The following is a 15,899-nucleotide window of genomic DNA, read 5'->3' as shown; positions in this document are numbered from 1 at the left end:
AAATAATTTATTTTTTCTTGAAAATTGGATAAAATTAGTGTTAACTAACACAAAAAATTTAAGATAGATTAAAGAGGAGAATTTTTAAGAATTATAAAGAAAGAGAGTGTACATTTTATAAATAAAAAAGATGAGAGTATCATTTTAGCATTTCTTAAAAAAAGAAGGTGAACTTTTATCCATTTATAAAGATTATTAGGCTTTTAATTTTAACAATGTGATACTTAATAGATTTTCTACCAACTAACATCTTTAAATTTTAAATACCGACTACCAACTAACAACTAATAGCTTCTTTACCATATAACAATAAATTCTTTGCTAGGCATAATGTGCCATAGGTTGAAGAATCAGTTCGGAAAATTCTCAAATAATAAATAATAAAAGAGTAGATCAAACTTAAAATAAACGGTTCTATTAAGATGTGAAAATATTTATTTCTGACATTCTGCATTTTTTTTCCTAGGTTTATATATAATCATAATTACAAAGAAGGAATATGCTTCAATACATATTGCACATAATATAACTAATTAAGCAGTTAGATAAGAAGCATCCATGCAATTCACATAACCTTAGCTTACTTAGCAGCTATGTCTTTCTTCATCCTTAAATATCCTTTCTCACCTAATGTTTCGCTAGCCAATTCTCGGCATAAATACAAATCTGAGTATAATAAATTTGACCTTTAGATTTGTATTTTTAAAATAATAAAAAAATTAAACACAAATCTAATCTTTAAATTTTTTGTATAAACACAAATCTGACCCTCAAATCTTTTTTATCTGTCCTCCACAATTTCGTGATACACCTTCATCTCTATAAACCTTTTTCAGTGTTTATGCATACAATATTTTCGTTTATGCAACTGATTAACATGAAAATTTTGTAAGCGTACACTAGAATGTCTGAGAATCTGAAGGGCATCCTTCAAAATAATAACATGCACACGCTCATTATATAATTGAAATAGTATGTTTTATGTTGAGTATATCTTATCGTTGAAGACTAGTTAAATGATATAAGCTCAAAGTACAGCATAGACATCAGTCACAGTACGCGCAAGTTAGTAATTTAAAATATGCAATTTACCCCAGGTCTCCTCCGAGGAGCGGGTAAAACAAAAATGGAAATGAAGGATTTGATGGGTACTTTTTTTTTTTGTTCACTTGATGGGTACTTATTTGAATGAGTTTTACGAGGATGTCTATGTTCATGAAGATTTTTGTTTTAGGCGAATGGTGGGAGGCTGGTTCCAATTGTGTCAGTAGTAGTTAATGTTTGTGCTAAGTTGAAGTATGGCACATCAGTTGTGTGGGTAATTAAGCAATGTAATTTGTAAATGTTATGATATACATATATCAATGTCCATGGTTTTAATAATCCATGATTTCTAACGATTCAAATTTCAATCTTGGATGGCTTTTGTTTTTCAAAATTGGTGGATTGATTTTACACATGTTCACTTTGGCCTCCCTATGTTTTGCCGCTTGTCTTTAATATCCCCTGTGTGCGTGTGTATCACAAAAAGATGAGGCAGAGAATGTGATTTTCACTTTTTCAGTGCCATGAGATTCAAGAAATCGGAGGCACCGATTTTTCTTTCGGTTATACAGTAGTGTCCAAAACTAATACTTACGGATTTATATTGTTTAATTTTTCTAAAAAAATTACAAATCCGACGGTCCGATTTATGTTTTAGAAAATGAACAAACTTTAATATTGAAATTGGACTCTTTGATATTTGTTTTCAAAAATAAAAAAAAATAAAAAATTGAAATCGGACCCTTCAATTTATAAATTATTTTTCCTCCTCAAACAAATCGGACAATCTGATTTGATTAATATCAATTTTAAAAAAAATAACTTCATATTAAAGTGTGACTGAGATATGCACATATTTATTTCGTTTACACTATAAACGAGATATACGCTAAGTTAAAACATTGTCACTGTAAACGAGATATATTACGACAAAATTCAATCAACTATAAAAGGATCTACAAACCATTGGTATTCTCCACAAACATCTCAATCCTTCTTCTCATCAATTTCTTCAAAAATTTAGTAGAAATATCAAGTGTTAGTGGTTTTTTTGAGTGTGAGAAACCTATTCTGTTGTGCACTTAGAGAGCAGATTCTTTGTCTAAGTTAAAGAGTCTGATATTGACGCACCTCGTCTATTCTGACTCGATAGCGATGAGCATGTGCACCTCATATTTGATATCCACAGAAGATTCATGGCTGAACAAATGATGGAGCTTTCTGCGAAGGTTTGTGATGTTGGTGGTGGTGGTTTTGGCATCTCGAATTTCGTCCAGGATGACTCACCTCTTGCACCACCACTCCTGCACTGTGCTAGACCAGCGGTAGACATGGACGTGTACGGTGAGGAGTTCGATGAAGAGTAAATTGTTGATAGAAACGAAAGTGGTTCTTCTAAAGATGATGACAAGGATGAGTTCGTACCAGAGACTCCGATTGGTGGATCAGTTCGATACCTTTTACCTACTCCGCAGCCAATTCCATAGTTATAAGTTGTACCCAGCCACTATGATATATTGGATTTGAACGTGATGCACGAGGTAACTCCATTTTTCAATATGGGTGATGATTACAACACAGACGGTAATTTGGAGTTTAGAGTTGGTCACATCTTTAGAAGCAGAGAGGCAATCATGCAAGGCGTGGAGAATTACAACATTCGAAAAAGTGTTGAGTACCGAGTTGTGGAGTCGGATCGGTTAAAGTACCATGTGCGTTGCAGACAATTCATTGATGATTGTCTTTGGAGTCTCAGTATCGCCTTCTGACAAAATTTCGGATATTGGCAAGCTTTACTTTGTATTTGAATGCATTATCTTATTTTGGTTAGAATTTTGACTGATGATATTTGAATTCGTTAGGGAGGTATGTTAGAATTTCCACCTATTCACATATGCAACAATCAAATTGTCTCACTCCATGCAATAAAAAATTTAATTACATAAATAGAAAGGACAAAAACCGTAAATGAAAATAGTTACCTCACTGCTAGAGAAAACTTCAAAATCTATTTCTAAGGTGGACACCACTAAAGAAAGCTATGGTATATCCACGAGACCAGGAGCGAAGTGCATCCAGCTATATCTATCGTATCTCGATGTGCTGCATAGTATAAATAGTGGTACGTTCATGTAAGCACTGCTAATCCCCAAGACAGACTGCGACACCTAGCGATGTCATCCAAAAGTGGCAACTATCTGATATGCACCTGATTGTTTGACTTCTCCGTCACTAGGTAACCCTTGATCAGCAACAAGATGTAACACCTCGTGTATTGACAGGGTGGCTGCATCTGCATTCGCTAGCATATGCCGGACTCGATTTCGAAGTCATGTCATCTTGATACTAAACGATTCCTTTCTCTGGACACCCTGCTGTTGAGCATGAGGAGGACTGGCATCTAGGAGCTCGTCTACGTACTCCCATGTCGGGCGCTGGTACCAAGTTTGGAAGTCACGCAAGCACCCATCCACTGGCTCTCCATGTGTGCGTAACCTAAGTGGTACGCAACGTCCTACAGGGTGATGGTGCACTCACCCCATGGCAGGTGAAAAGTGTGGGTCTTTGGATGTCATCGCTCCACGAACGCAGTGATTAGGGAGTTGTCAAATCCAAACCCAGCCTGCCTTAGGTAAGGGACAATGGTGTCCGGTGGTACAAGAGTGTGGCTCATCCGCCTAGATAGTAGTAAGCGAGGCCTCTGTTAAAATATGAAACCTTTTAATAGCAAATCTATTTCAATTGTAAAATCTTGGATTTCAAACTAAATTTTTAGCATATTCAAAATTAAAATTAAAAATATAAAATTCGACTAAAAAAAGTAAGATAACGTAATAAACAGTTAATTAATAAATTAAATTAAATTAATTAGTAAATTAATATTTACTAAAAATACATTCGACATCTAACAAATGTTAATAACTTGTCAAATAACCTATTTTATATTAGAAAAACATAATCTATTCTACCTATGTGTAACAACACCAAATCTATATAAGTGTCCTAACTATAATCACATATGCTTATTTATTTAAAAGATAAAAACAATAATACTGACCTGGAAGTCAATTGCTCCCACGATGTGCCAAGTAACATTTAGGTGGTTGATGTCATCGTCCCATGCATCTGCGCGCGCCATAACGTTGAAGTATCTCAAGAATATCAACAAAACGTGCGACAAAGAGAGAAATGAAGGTTGATAGGTATAGATAGTGACACTAGAGGCGCTGTGAACGAGTTACTTATATAGGCACGTCTAAATCTTATCTTATTTGCAGTGTAAACGAAATAAGTATGTACGTATCTCGTTTACAGCCACGCATCAAATCACGTGTATAAACGTGATATGTGTACTTGCTGACATGTCTTATCTCGTTTACAGTACTGTAAACGAGATATGCACATACTGTAAACGAAATAAGACATGCTGCACAAATCGATAAAAACGTTTCAAATAACTTATAATGTTTAATCCATATAAAAAAAGTTAAATGTTATTTGCATACTAAAATCAATCATTATGTATTTGTGTTTAAATACATGTGTAATTTAATTTATTTTTAATATATATTTTGTATCTAAATACTTATTCTACCTTGGTGGCGAATTTTGGTGTGACCCTGGTATGGTTGAAAAAGAAAAAGCCATGTTTTGCAACCATGAATCAACTTGTTCATTTCACAACCACTTTGGTTAGCAGAATATTATCTAATGCATGCAGTTAACTATCATTGTGAGCGTCTAGTGTAGAACTCAATTTGGTCCCTCAAAAAACGAAATTGAACCTATTAATGGTTACACACAAATATTCTGTCAAAAGTTGATTCACGATTGTAAAACTCCAAACCCAAATTAAACATGTTCAAAACAGTGACCAAATTGATTATTGAATAAAAGCTTAATCGTATCTTATCTAAAAAAAATTCTAATACAAACGAGATGAAGTCTATTAAATTTCAAAATTAATTTAATTCTCATTTTTTCGTAAAATTCAAACAAACTAATTAATTTAGAAATAAAATTAATTTTCCAAATTTCCGAAGTTTGAAACTAATCCCCCTGCTGTGATTTGGTAGATTTAAATAGCGCTAGGTGTCACCAAAATTATATATAAACTAAGTTGTGTTTTTTCAACAAAGCATATTTATTTGCCTGTTTCATACTTGTATGAACCTATAATTTTAACACAATCTTTCATTTCATTCAACTCTCGTTGATCAATGCTAGTCTGCTAATGTTCCTGTTAGCATGAGATAACTAAACATTCCATTTTACCAAGGGTTTGGCAAAATACCCTATCTTAGGTTCATTTCCCTTTAGATTTTGATAAAGATCAAAACTTTTATCCGGTAATCTATATCATTTATAACATACATGATTTAGGAGATATAATAAAATAAAATAAATTGGATTTCTATCTCCTACAAATGCAAAGAAAAGAATTAAAAGAAACTGGAGTCCCCTAGCAATAAATCAAGCATGTTTTCAGGAGTTAGAAGAGTTGTTCCACCAACAAGCAATTCTATGTCAGGTCTTCCGCTTTCAGCCAATGCCTCTTGAGCTTCACGAACCTTTGTGACAGAAAAGTAATAGATAGTATTATATTACTAATCCATGCCAACAAGGAGAAAGTTTTAAATAAAATGTTAAATACAGCAAACCAATGAAAATGTGGAAAATAAAAGGATTTGGATCCTCTTATGTTCAAAATGGCCATAACAAGATTATGTTTACATCCTGACCATTGATTGTTTATCGATGGTGGAGATGTGAACAGAACATTATTATGTTCATTTCAAAGATGAGAGAATCTAAATTCACATAAAAAAACCAGTCAGTTCAGAATATGGTATTTCATTTTACTACCATATTAAAAAGTGACCATCTTTTTTATTCACTACAAAAAGACAATAATAATAAACAGATCAGACCAGGGCAGTCTAGAAATTCACCTCGACTCCATTAATGCCCCCAATAACAAACACCAAAATGACATTTTGATCAGCAAGACTTGGTTTTGCCTGAAGTATTGTATTTAGCAGAACAATAAAGGCGGAAAGAATGAAAAATTAGATATAGAATATTTGAAGAACTGAACTACTAAAGCAAGAGTCATGCAAAAAGGGTAAGAAACACTAATCACCTGACCAAGGCCAAATCTGCCAAACCCGCTTTTAAACAGACGACCTACAGTGGATGAATGATATTCTAACCCTGGCACGTCATACTTGCCTAGCACCCTTGTTAGTAGCTTATAAAGTAATCCTTTCCCCATATAGGAATCCTCACTGAAATTGCCTTCCATGGTCAATGATCCATCCCTAAGTGGTATATTCTTTCTTTTCAGATTGGATAACTTATGAAGAAATTTGAACAAGTTATCCACCCTGTCGCGCAACTCCAACTTAAGTTGCACGTCACCATACGCTTGTTCATTTTTGCTGTCATCCTCAACATCTTCATCCCCCCATTCCCCCCACTGCTCATCATCAAAATCATCGATGTCTAGTTTTTCAGTATCTTTCTCCGATTTTGACTTGCATACATTTTTCTCAAGCTCTTCCCTTATCCCATCTAGAAACTTGAGATTTGCAACTGATGGATTTTCAAGAAGGGCATCTACAACAGCATCTTTTAACAAGCGTTCCTCCTGCCAAGAAAATGGGCCTTCAGAACTAGATGATGGAAAATTTTCACCGGCCAATATATATCCAACAATCATCAACAGAATTGCATCTTGCAAAGAAAGTAACCCTTTTGACATCTCACTTTTCCCTTTATTTACTTGAGATCCCAACAGAGCACTCTTATTGATGAGATCACCAATTTGAGCAGCAAGACTTTGACTGGTTTCCCCTGAACTCACACTCAGAATCTTCTCTGCACTGCTAAATGCATCCCACTTGGTACAATTTGATTCTTCAAGTGCAAACAATGTGGCTGAAGCAATTTGGATAATTGCTTTATTCTTCAGCAAAGATGATTGGCTCCCAGTCAATGCTTTGATCATAGCTTGTAGCTCAGGTTTTGTAACAAAACCAGGACGGGATTTCACATTTACAGTAATGTTTTCCCTGCGCAGAGTTTCTTGTAGCCATTTCTTTACTAGTAAGCCCCCATCTTTTGTTCTTCTATCCAGTATAGCTTCCAAAAATGGGGTTCCACGGAAAGTTTCAGAGGAAACAAAAGATCCAATGAGTATTTCTGCACTAGAGTGACTCTCTTTTTCATGAATTTTCTGACTAAGATTAATCAAACCTGTAACCTGAGAATCAGAATCACCAGAGTTCCAACCACATAGAAAAGCTTCAACACTTTCTAAAAGCCGAAAGTTGTTTATTTGCCAATCTTCATCATTAAGGATCTTTGTAAGTGGTATCTGAGCATCTAAAGGAGCACGTTGCAGGTACGAAGAACCAAGTTTGAGCTGGAGCCCTGAACCTTTACCTTGGGTATTGGAAATTCGATTCCTTCGGGGCAAAGAAGAGAACATACGGTCAAATAGTGAGTCACCATGACAGCAAGGAGTAAGGAGATCAAGTGTGCGATCAATGAGTAACAGTCCTGCTGACCGTTTACGGCGGCCTACATCGTAAAGACTTGACATGTCAGTCAAAATTTTTCCAACAGTTTTTGACATATCCCCAAGGGAGAAAATTTCCATTTTCAAGTCCATCTACATCATAAACAAAAGAAACAGCCAATGTAACATTAGAGGAGGAATTGAATAATAATAATAATAATAATAATAATAATAATAATAAAAATAAAAATAAAAAACAAAACAAAACAAAACCAAACCAGAGGTACTCATCGAGGAGAGAGTTACCAACATTCTTAATAATACAAAAGCAATGGCAACAGCAGTCTTCTCTCATTTAATAGGGTTAATTACAATGATCAAACAACATTGTATTATTAAAAACCAAATGTTTGAAATGGTCATTAAGAGCAAGGTATATTACATATTTACATAGGCAACATACATAGTAATTAAAATTTATTTTAATATTTTTTATTATTTTATTTTATTTACATACTTTTTAAATGGATCTATAGGTACCCCAGTAAGATGGTAGGATGCTGGCATGCAACAGATCTATCACTCATGATGTACAAGATTGCAATAGGGACAGAACTCGGGGTGAAGCATATAATATAAGAATCCAGTGAATAGAAAAAGAAATGCAGAAATCAAGTCACCAGAGGTAGGCAAACATTTCAGCAAAAGTGTGAGCCACTATTTACCTTGGCCGCCAAATGGTAGAGAAAGTGTGCTGTGAGAGTTGCACCTGGAGGCACATCATCTGTATCAGAAAGCATACCAGTACTTAAGGGAGGAAAACCAGGACCAATGGAATCCTCATGGTCAGATGATAAGTGTGCTTCAGCCACCAATCCTTCTGAAGGTAGAACAAATACTCTTGGTGATAAGGGACATAAAATCATTGGAAAATGATGAACAGAAACATCCAATTTAAACACTGCATCTTCAGTGGAGTCCAATGGAGTCTGTTCAAAAAAATCTCTTCCACTTGAACTAGCTTCAAGATGAGGAACATCCTCTCCACTGGGAGAAAGTTTTGAACGTCCTCCGTCTTCAAATTTAATCTTTGCCTGGACTTTACTACCAAACTGCCTAGGTTTTGCCCCAGATTTCTTATTTAGTTCTTCATAATCTTGAACCAATAAGGATTCATATTCACGATAGGCATCTGGTCCCAGAGGTGAATCCGGAAACACCGAATGAGCTGCCTGCATTTTAACTATTATTAAAACATCTTTACCAAGCGAAAGAGAAAAAAGGTCCTGGAACAAAATAAATGTAATATTGCTATCCAAAAGGTCCTGGAACAAAATAAATGTAACATTGCAATCCAAGTGTTATATTTAGGCACAAGATTAAGAATAAGATAATTTCACCGTGATGCTGATAATTTCAAGGACTTAGGGCCAAGTTAAAAATACTACCAAAAACTTCTTCCTATTTTGTAACAAAAGTTTAGTCACTTGGAATATCAGGATTAAAGCAACATATTAAATAAATCACCAAGCTCCATTCTAAGTTGCACAAAACCTCTTTCTGACAAAATAGTATGATTCATCCAGAACAATCATTACAAGATTACGTAGGAAGGCTTCTAAATAGAATGCAGTAAACTATCATGTTATAAAGAACAAAGAAAGGGGGAGAAATATTCACACCCAGTGAGGAAGCTTTTTCCCAATATATAGGTAAGAGTTAGTCCAATAATGAATTTATAAACATGGAAAGTACAAAGATAGCAGTCAAGAGCAGTAATTATGAATAAGCACCTCTGAGATAGATGTAAATATAACGCAGTGACGAACAACTTGATGTGCACTCAGGCAACGTAAAATATACCGATGTGCATCACTTAATAGGCGTGATGTAATAACCACAAATTTCCCCGCAGGATTAGAATGCGAGTTCCAATCAGCCACCTATACAACGAACCATAAATTAAAGTTGATTATAATTGATGAGGAGTTGCTACAATTATACAAGGTACAAATATTTTTTGCACCGCATTAATCTGAGCTAGTGGATGAAATTGAGAAACGTATATTAATACACATCATGATCAAGGCAACAAGACACCAGAATTCATATAGCACCAAAACTTGGAATTGGCATCTCTGCTTGAAGGGATAAGGCTATATATCCCTCTCCAAACCTGACCACAACTGAAAGCCTTGCGCACTAGGCTGCCATTTTTAAAGGATGGAAAGGTTTAGGGATCAAATCCTATGACATCATTATATAAAATGTTAAAATATTCAATTCTCTATATTGAAATGTTCAACAATTCAAACAAGATTTAAATGAATTTCCAGATCCCAAAAGGACACCGTCCATTTTCTGCAGGAGTTACATTTTTGACAAATGACAATACAGCATTATGCAGTCCAACCTGGTGAGTATTTGTTACCTTTTGTTACATAAGGCCAAAAGGAAGTAGGGGTTTTAATTTATTTGATAATTTCAATTCCCAATATCAAAAACTAAAAACAAAATTCTGAACCTAACATACACTGACCATTACTAGTAAGTCAGTTACAAATGTTAGTGACTTGCTTGTTTTTTATTGAAACCATATATCTTCCCTCAATTAATTGTTACTAAAAGTCTGTAACAAGTTTAGGTATGGAAATAATGAACTATAAGATTGGCCATCAGCCAGTAAATCTTCGATTTTATTTTATTTTTTTATAGATATATACTCTTTTTTTATTTAAAAAAAAAAACAAGACTAGGTCCAGGTTTGATCCTCACTAAACACACTCCTTGGAGATTGAAGAGCCTCAATTCTAACTAGGCTCCGAATTGGATTAATTGGTCACCGCCGGTGTTGCCAACCAAAAAAAGGACTACATTTTCTGCCCTTTCAATGATTAATATAATGTGAAGCAGCCTACTGTAAGTACACAGAGTAAATACAATGTTGATAAAATATGAAACTACTACATACCGCATCAAGTACTGACATACTTTCCAAACTGCAAATAGCTTGTGCTCCAAGATCAAGAAGTATAGGATATGCCCCTATAAACTGGAAACTCTCTGTAGAACCAGCATCTAAATAAACAATAGCATCTTCCACATGCTCTGATATCTGAAAATAAACACGTATTGCAAGACAAAGCCAAAGTCATGGGTGCAGCCCAAGATGCATAAATGCAATATTGGTGCACACTAGGTCCATGTACCGATCATTTTATTTCATGCTAACAAAAAGGAAAATGAAAATTAGTTATATGATAACTCCATCACAAAGATAGGTCTAGAAGGTTTTACAGGAGGTTCAAAATAAGTTTTAGAAAACAAAAGGGTATCATCTGTATGCAGTCATCAAGTTACAACATATGCCAACAAGACCAAGCTAATTACAACAAAACATACCTTATCACTTTAAACCAAACAAAAATGCATGTGTGTTAATTGTGAGTTCCTAAAAATGGTATTCAACTTAAATATTTGTGAATAAAGGTGGTTAAAAGGCAACAATTGATGAAATTGGTTGAAAAACACAAAAGCAAGGGCTCTATCAACAACATGAAATGGATATAACGATAAGAATTCATTGAATCTGTTCAAACATCTAGATTCCGTAATAAAAATAGCAGCCTGCTTGAGACTTTCAGTCCAAAGCAATTTTCTTCTCTTTTATTTAGTTTTGCTATTGACGACCACAACGTCTGTGACCAAAATGTTCCAGTAAGAAACAATATTGAATAACAACAAAAATTATCATGAAAAGTGATTTCAAGGCTAATGCAATTTCAGCAGCTTGATACAAGAAATATAGATTTCAATGAAATATAACCTAAAAATTAAATATAAAATGAGTTTTGCAACAACGTTTTGCCTTATTGGATTATAGATTATTCCATTAACACACAAAGGTAAAGTGTCTCAGCTCTGATCGTAGCTCTGCATAAAAAAATAAGTTCTTAGGACACTAAGACCGTTCAAAATCACATCAAAATTGAAAAAAAAATAATAAAATAGAATCCTTCTAAAAGCAAAAAGTTTTTAAGTTCTTGAAATTCAGAAGTGGACTAATTAAAAATCAAATTCACAATATGACCAAGCAATAACAGGAAAATATAAAGATTAATTAACCTGTTTGAGGGAATCGGTGCAAGAAATGATAACATCAACCAAAGCCATTGTCTTCTCTTTTTCCCGATTCAGTAGATTACGCGTGTCATTTCCTTCAGATGGAGAACACAAGGCCCGAACATTCAGAGCGTTATGAATTTTGTTAAGATTAGTATTCCATAAGCACCAAACTATTGGTTAGCATTTCGAAGAGGAAACGGATCAGTACGTTGAGACTTTAGAGAGCAACTGAAATTGCAAATGAGAAATTGAGATCTTAATCTTAGTCTCAAATTGCAAAGGGACAGGCACCTAACTAGGTCGAACATACCAGGAGCTGTTCTTGAGATTCGCAACCCAAAGAAGTATTCCCTCGCAGTGACTCTGGAAAAGAAATCCACCAAACAGCAAGTCTTCGTTCCTAAAGGAGTATATCGATGTGCTCAAGAACTGAGAACCAAGGTTCTGAAAACCGGACCAGTCATCGAACCACTCTAGTCACTGGTTCACTAATTTATTGGTCTAACCGGTCTAACCGTAGTTCAACCGGAAAAACCGTTCCATAATAAAATAACAAATAAATTATAAATAAACATCCTAAAAGATCTTTCAAATTTAAAACCCTACATAAAATATCACCAACTAAATGTAATTAATCATAAAAAATATGCAAAAACTTGCTGCAAATTTGTTGACAATTAACATAATTAGACTTCCATTAAAAATAGCTGGATTGAATTGCAGTGCACAAGTTAAAGATACAGAATATTGCCTTAATGTAGTGAGTCAAAAAGTAAAACAAAACAAGCCCTTTTAATTCTTTTACACTTGTAGGCTTCAATATAACCAAAACAGGCCCTGCTTTTGTCTGAATTGTACAAGATATGCCCATAAAGCTGTTATGACTTATGATAAGGAAGCAAATTGATGAGGGGAAAAAATCAGCAATATAAAGACTTACATAGATCATAGTCTGGTTGTATCTATATTGTAAGTTGTATAAGACTGAAGGTTCGTTTAAATAACTAAGTTGCATGAGGTCATCCACTCCATCAAGAAAATCAGGATTTGCTGATATTAAGCTTTCATCGTGCATTAAAACCTATAATTAACAAGGTTAAATATTGAAGTTAGTTAATCAGACCAAAAAAGAGCATTTCCCAGTTGTCTCACTGAGTCCAACTAGAAGGAACAAACATCACTGTGTACTGTCGTAATTCTAGATCATATCTTACTTTCCCATCAGTCAGTGAAACAACAGACTCAGTTCCAGAAGATGTTATTATCTTCACCAGCTCCCAATTCCCATTTGAAAGTTGAAGCCAACACTGAACCTTCTGAAATAACGAACTTCAGAAGTAAGGGAAAGAAATAGAAAATTCTAAACTATCCATGTGTTATTAATAATGAGAACAGAAAAACTCAATCTCTTGAACTCAATAATTACATCAGTTATCCAACTAAATAATTGCATCACAGTTATCATAAACTGATTTCAAAGCCTAGAAGCAAAGTGAAATTAAAACCATGAAGCATATAATAAATCAAAAGATCACCAATTGCAAATTTTTTATAAGAACAGAAGTTAGAACAATGAAAAATGAAGAAAGATTAACAGTTTTCAACCCAATTTTAACAAAGCTCATCACAATGATTAACAACAACAAAAAGCACTGAAGGAACAGTGAATCAGTAACATAGGCAGTGCAAATTCAAGAAACTTTAATAAAATTTAACTACAGAAACAGACAGTAAAGCAGTAATAGAGTTATCAATTTAAAATTTATCATCAAATACAATCAGTGAGCAAAGCCAATCAACCAAACACTGACTGAGCATTCTGTTCTGATTCTGCGACTGGGAAGCAACAAATTTAACAAATCCTAGTTCAGTCACGATTTACAGCAACATTTAGATCAGCAACAAGGCAAATTTATTGATTAGCAATTCAGCAACATGCAAAAATACAGGGAGAAGGGAAATCTGAAAAGAGAGAACAGGGAAGCGATGGTGCAGGGACTCACCAACGGTCGACGGCGAGTCGGCGACCACCCACGGAAGGCGACGAAGCAAGAGACAACCCCACGAGTTGCTTCTGCCGCCGGCGACGAGACAGACGAACCACGAGATGCTAACAGTGTGACTGAGACGAGACTCGAGTGAGACTGAGAGGCAACCAACACGCACAGCTCGAGCACTCACTGGCGAAGGGAGGCGCGAGCAGCCGAGCACAGAGGAGAGAGGCGAGACGCGAGCAAACGACGCGGAGGATCCAGCGAGAGGACCGATAGCACGAAGACGGAAGTTCTTGAGTGCGACGGACGGCGGCAGCAGTCTCTCACTCCGACAGACGGCGACAACGATTGGTGGTGGCTAGGGTTTGCTTTCTTTGGTGGAGGTGGAGGAAGAGAGAAGGGGGAGGGGAGGGGATAACGCGTGCAATCCTCTTTTTTTCCCTCTTTCAAGGAAGGAAACCACGTCGTTTTCTATAAACCGGCCGCGTTCAACGGTTCGTGTCCAATTCTTAAAATAGTGGTTTTTATTAATAAACCGAACCGCTAAAACTATCGGTTTGCGGTCAGACTGATTTGACCGGCTGGTCTGATCTGGTTTTCAGAATCATGCTGATTGCTGAGAACACACGGATGCTGGAAAATGGAGTTCAATTCAATAACGTAAACCAGAAATATCAATATCTCCAAGGGTCGAAATCAAATTTTGAAAATTTAAAGGTTTAATTGCATTGGCTTTTTGGCAATTTCCAAAATTTAATTCGATTTTTATTAATAGTTTTCTTTTATAAAAAATTACAATAATAATAGATATTCACTTTTATAATATTTTTTTTAATTTATCCTATCTTTTAAAAATAATAACCCGTAGCCATTGAGTAATAGCTCAAATGGCATAGTCTCTCCATACTCAATTAAGAGGTTGCGGATTCGAGTCTCCTATCTTTGGTAAAAAAAAATAACCCGTAAATTTTAAAATTGTTTGTAAACCTCAAAGAATTTAGGAATAAAAAATTTTAAAAATAAAAATAAAAAAGGGTAAATCACATATTTAAATAAATTAGGTTTTAAAATGATCCAAATGCAACAATTAAAGATTGGATACATTTCAATTTTAATTAAAGTATCAAAATTGATCATAAAAGATTATGACACTGATAAATTTAACTATAGAATAATTAAAACTGCCTTATAACCATAAAGGATACGCTTAGTAGACAAAATTACGAAAATCCTAAAAACTATCAACAATCTCTAAGGTTGTGTTTGTTTTCTGATAATAGAATAAGACAAGACACTGAAAAATAAGACATAAATGACATAGACATGAAATTTTGTGTTTTTGTATTCTGTTTGGTGATAAACTAGAATAAATTATAAAAATCTAATTTATTCTCATTTTTTCATTAAAAAAAATTTGAGACGAAAAATATAATAATAAAAAATATAATTATGAAAAATTAACAAGAATAATGAAAGAAAAAATAAAAAATAAATTGTGTCTTTTGTTAGAGTTTTTATATCCTTCCTATCAGGATTGAACATAAAATACATTAATTCAATGTCTGAACATATTGTTTCTATCCATGTCTCATCTGCCCAACATAATTTTATGTCTCTATGTCACGTTTCAATATCTTATTTCTATAAACAAATGCAGACTAAATTACTGCTCTAACTTAACCTAATTACTCCTAAACTCTAAGAGTATTCATTCTCATTCCTATTTCAAATTTTCTTCCCACTCTCTTCATTTGAGTTTTTTCTTACTCTTTTCAACCACATAATAACATTCTTTCATGGTTGTTTCTTCTTACTTTACTAACCTTAATATTCTAAATAATTTTTTAACTATCTTTTAGGGGTGTGCATGGCCCGGTCCGGCCCGAAGACTCGGCCCCACTCCGAACACTTTAGGGGCTATTTTGGTGTGATTTCACCGGGTTTAGAGCCGGATAAGGGTTTCAAAAATAGACCCGGTCATTATTTCGGGTCGGGTCCATGTTATGACTCGGGTCACCCGAAGTCGGATCGGTGGCCCGGTCATCATACACAATTGATATTTTGTGTTATTAGTGATAGATGATGGTTGTTCTTATGTGGAATTTAAGTATTGTAAACCTTAATATTTTGTGTTATTAGTTATTATAAGACTATAAGTTAATATTTTATGTTTAAAATGCATGGAATTTTAGACTAATGCATAATATTGTGTT

General features: G+C 34.5%; 1 protein-coding gene across 6 annotated transcripts; it reads right to left on the bottom strand.

The window, feature by feature from the left end:
• Positions 1-5,325: 5,325 nt before the first annotated feature.
• On the bottom strand, positions 5,326-14,170 carry LOC107630034 (vesicle docking protein). 6 transcript variants are annotated; one of them, XM_016333047.3, is made up of 11 exons: positions 13,696-14,170; positions 12,907-13,008; positions 12,633-12,773; positions 12,003-12,092; positions 11,693-11,920; positions 10,539-10,682; positions 9,361-9,510; positions 8,293-8,799; positions 6,188-7,720; positions 5,997-6,065; positions 5,326-5,615 (listed from the first exon to the last, which is right to left on the bottom strand). In XM_016333047.3, the coding sequence occupies exons 5-11, from the start codon at positions 11,738-11,740 to the stop codon at positions 5,487-5,489; spliced, it is 2,580 nt and encodes an 859-aa protein (XP_016188533.1). In that variant the 5' UTR covers positions 11,741-11,920; positions 12,003-12,092; positions 12,633-12,773; positions 12,907-13,008; positions 13,696-14,170; the 3' UTR covers positions 5,326-5,486. The 6 variants fall into 6 exon arrangements, with proteins under 6 accessions (XP_016188533.1, XP_016188530.1, XP_016188534.1 ...); XM_016333044.3 differs by having other exon boundaries at positions 12,003-12,202; positions 13,696-14,134; XM_016333048.3 differs by having other exon boundaries at positions 11,693-11,784; positions 12,003-12,202; positions 13,696-14,134.
• Positions 14,171-15,899: the final 1,729 nt, after the last annotated feature.

This window comes from Arachis ipaensis, chromosome B3 (genome assembly GCF_059453495.1).
Source record: "Arachis ipaensis isolate K30076 ecotype BB chromosome B3, ASM5945349v1, whole genome shotgun sequence".
Classification (NCBI taxonomy): domain Eukaryota; kingdom Viridiplantae; phylum Streptophyta; class Magnoliopsida; order Fabales; family Fabaceae; genus Arachis; species Arachis ipaensis.
This window is presented reverse-complemented; position numbering and strand designations above follow the sequence as displayed.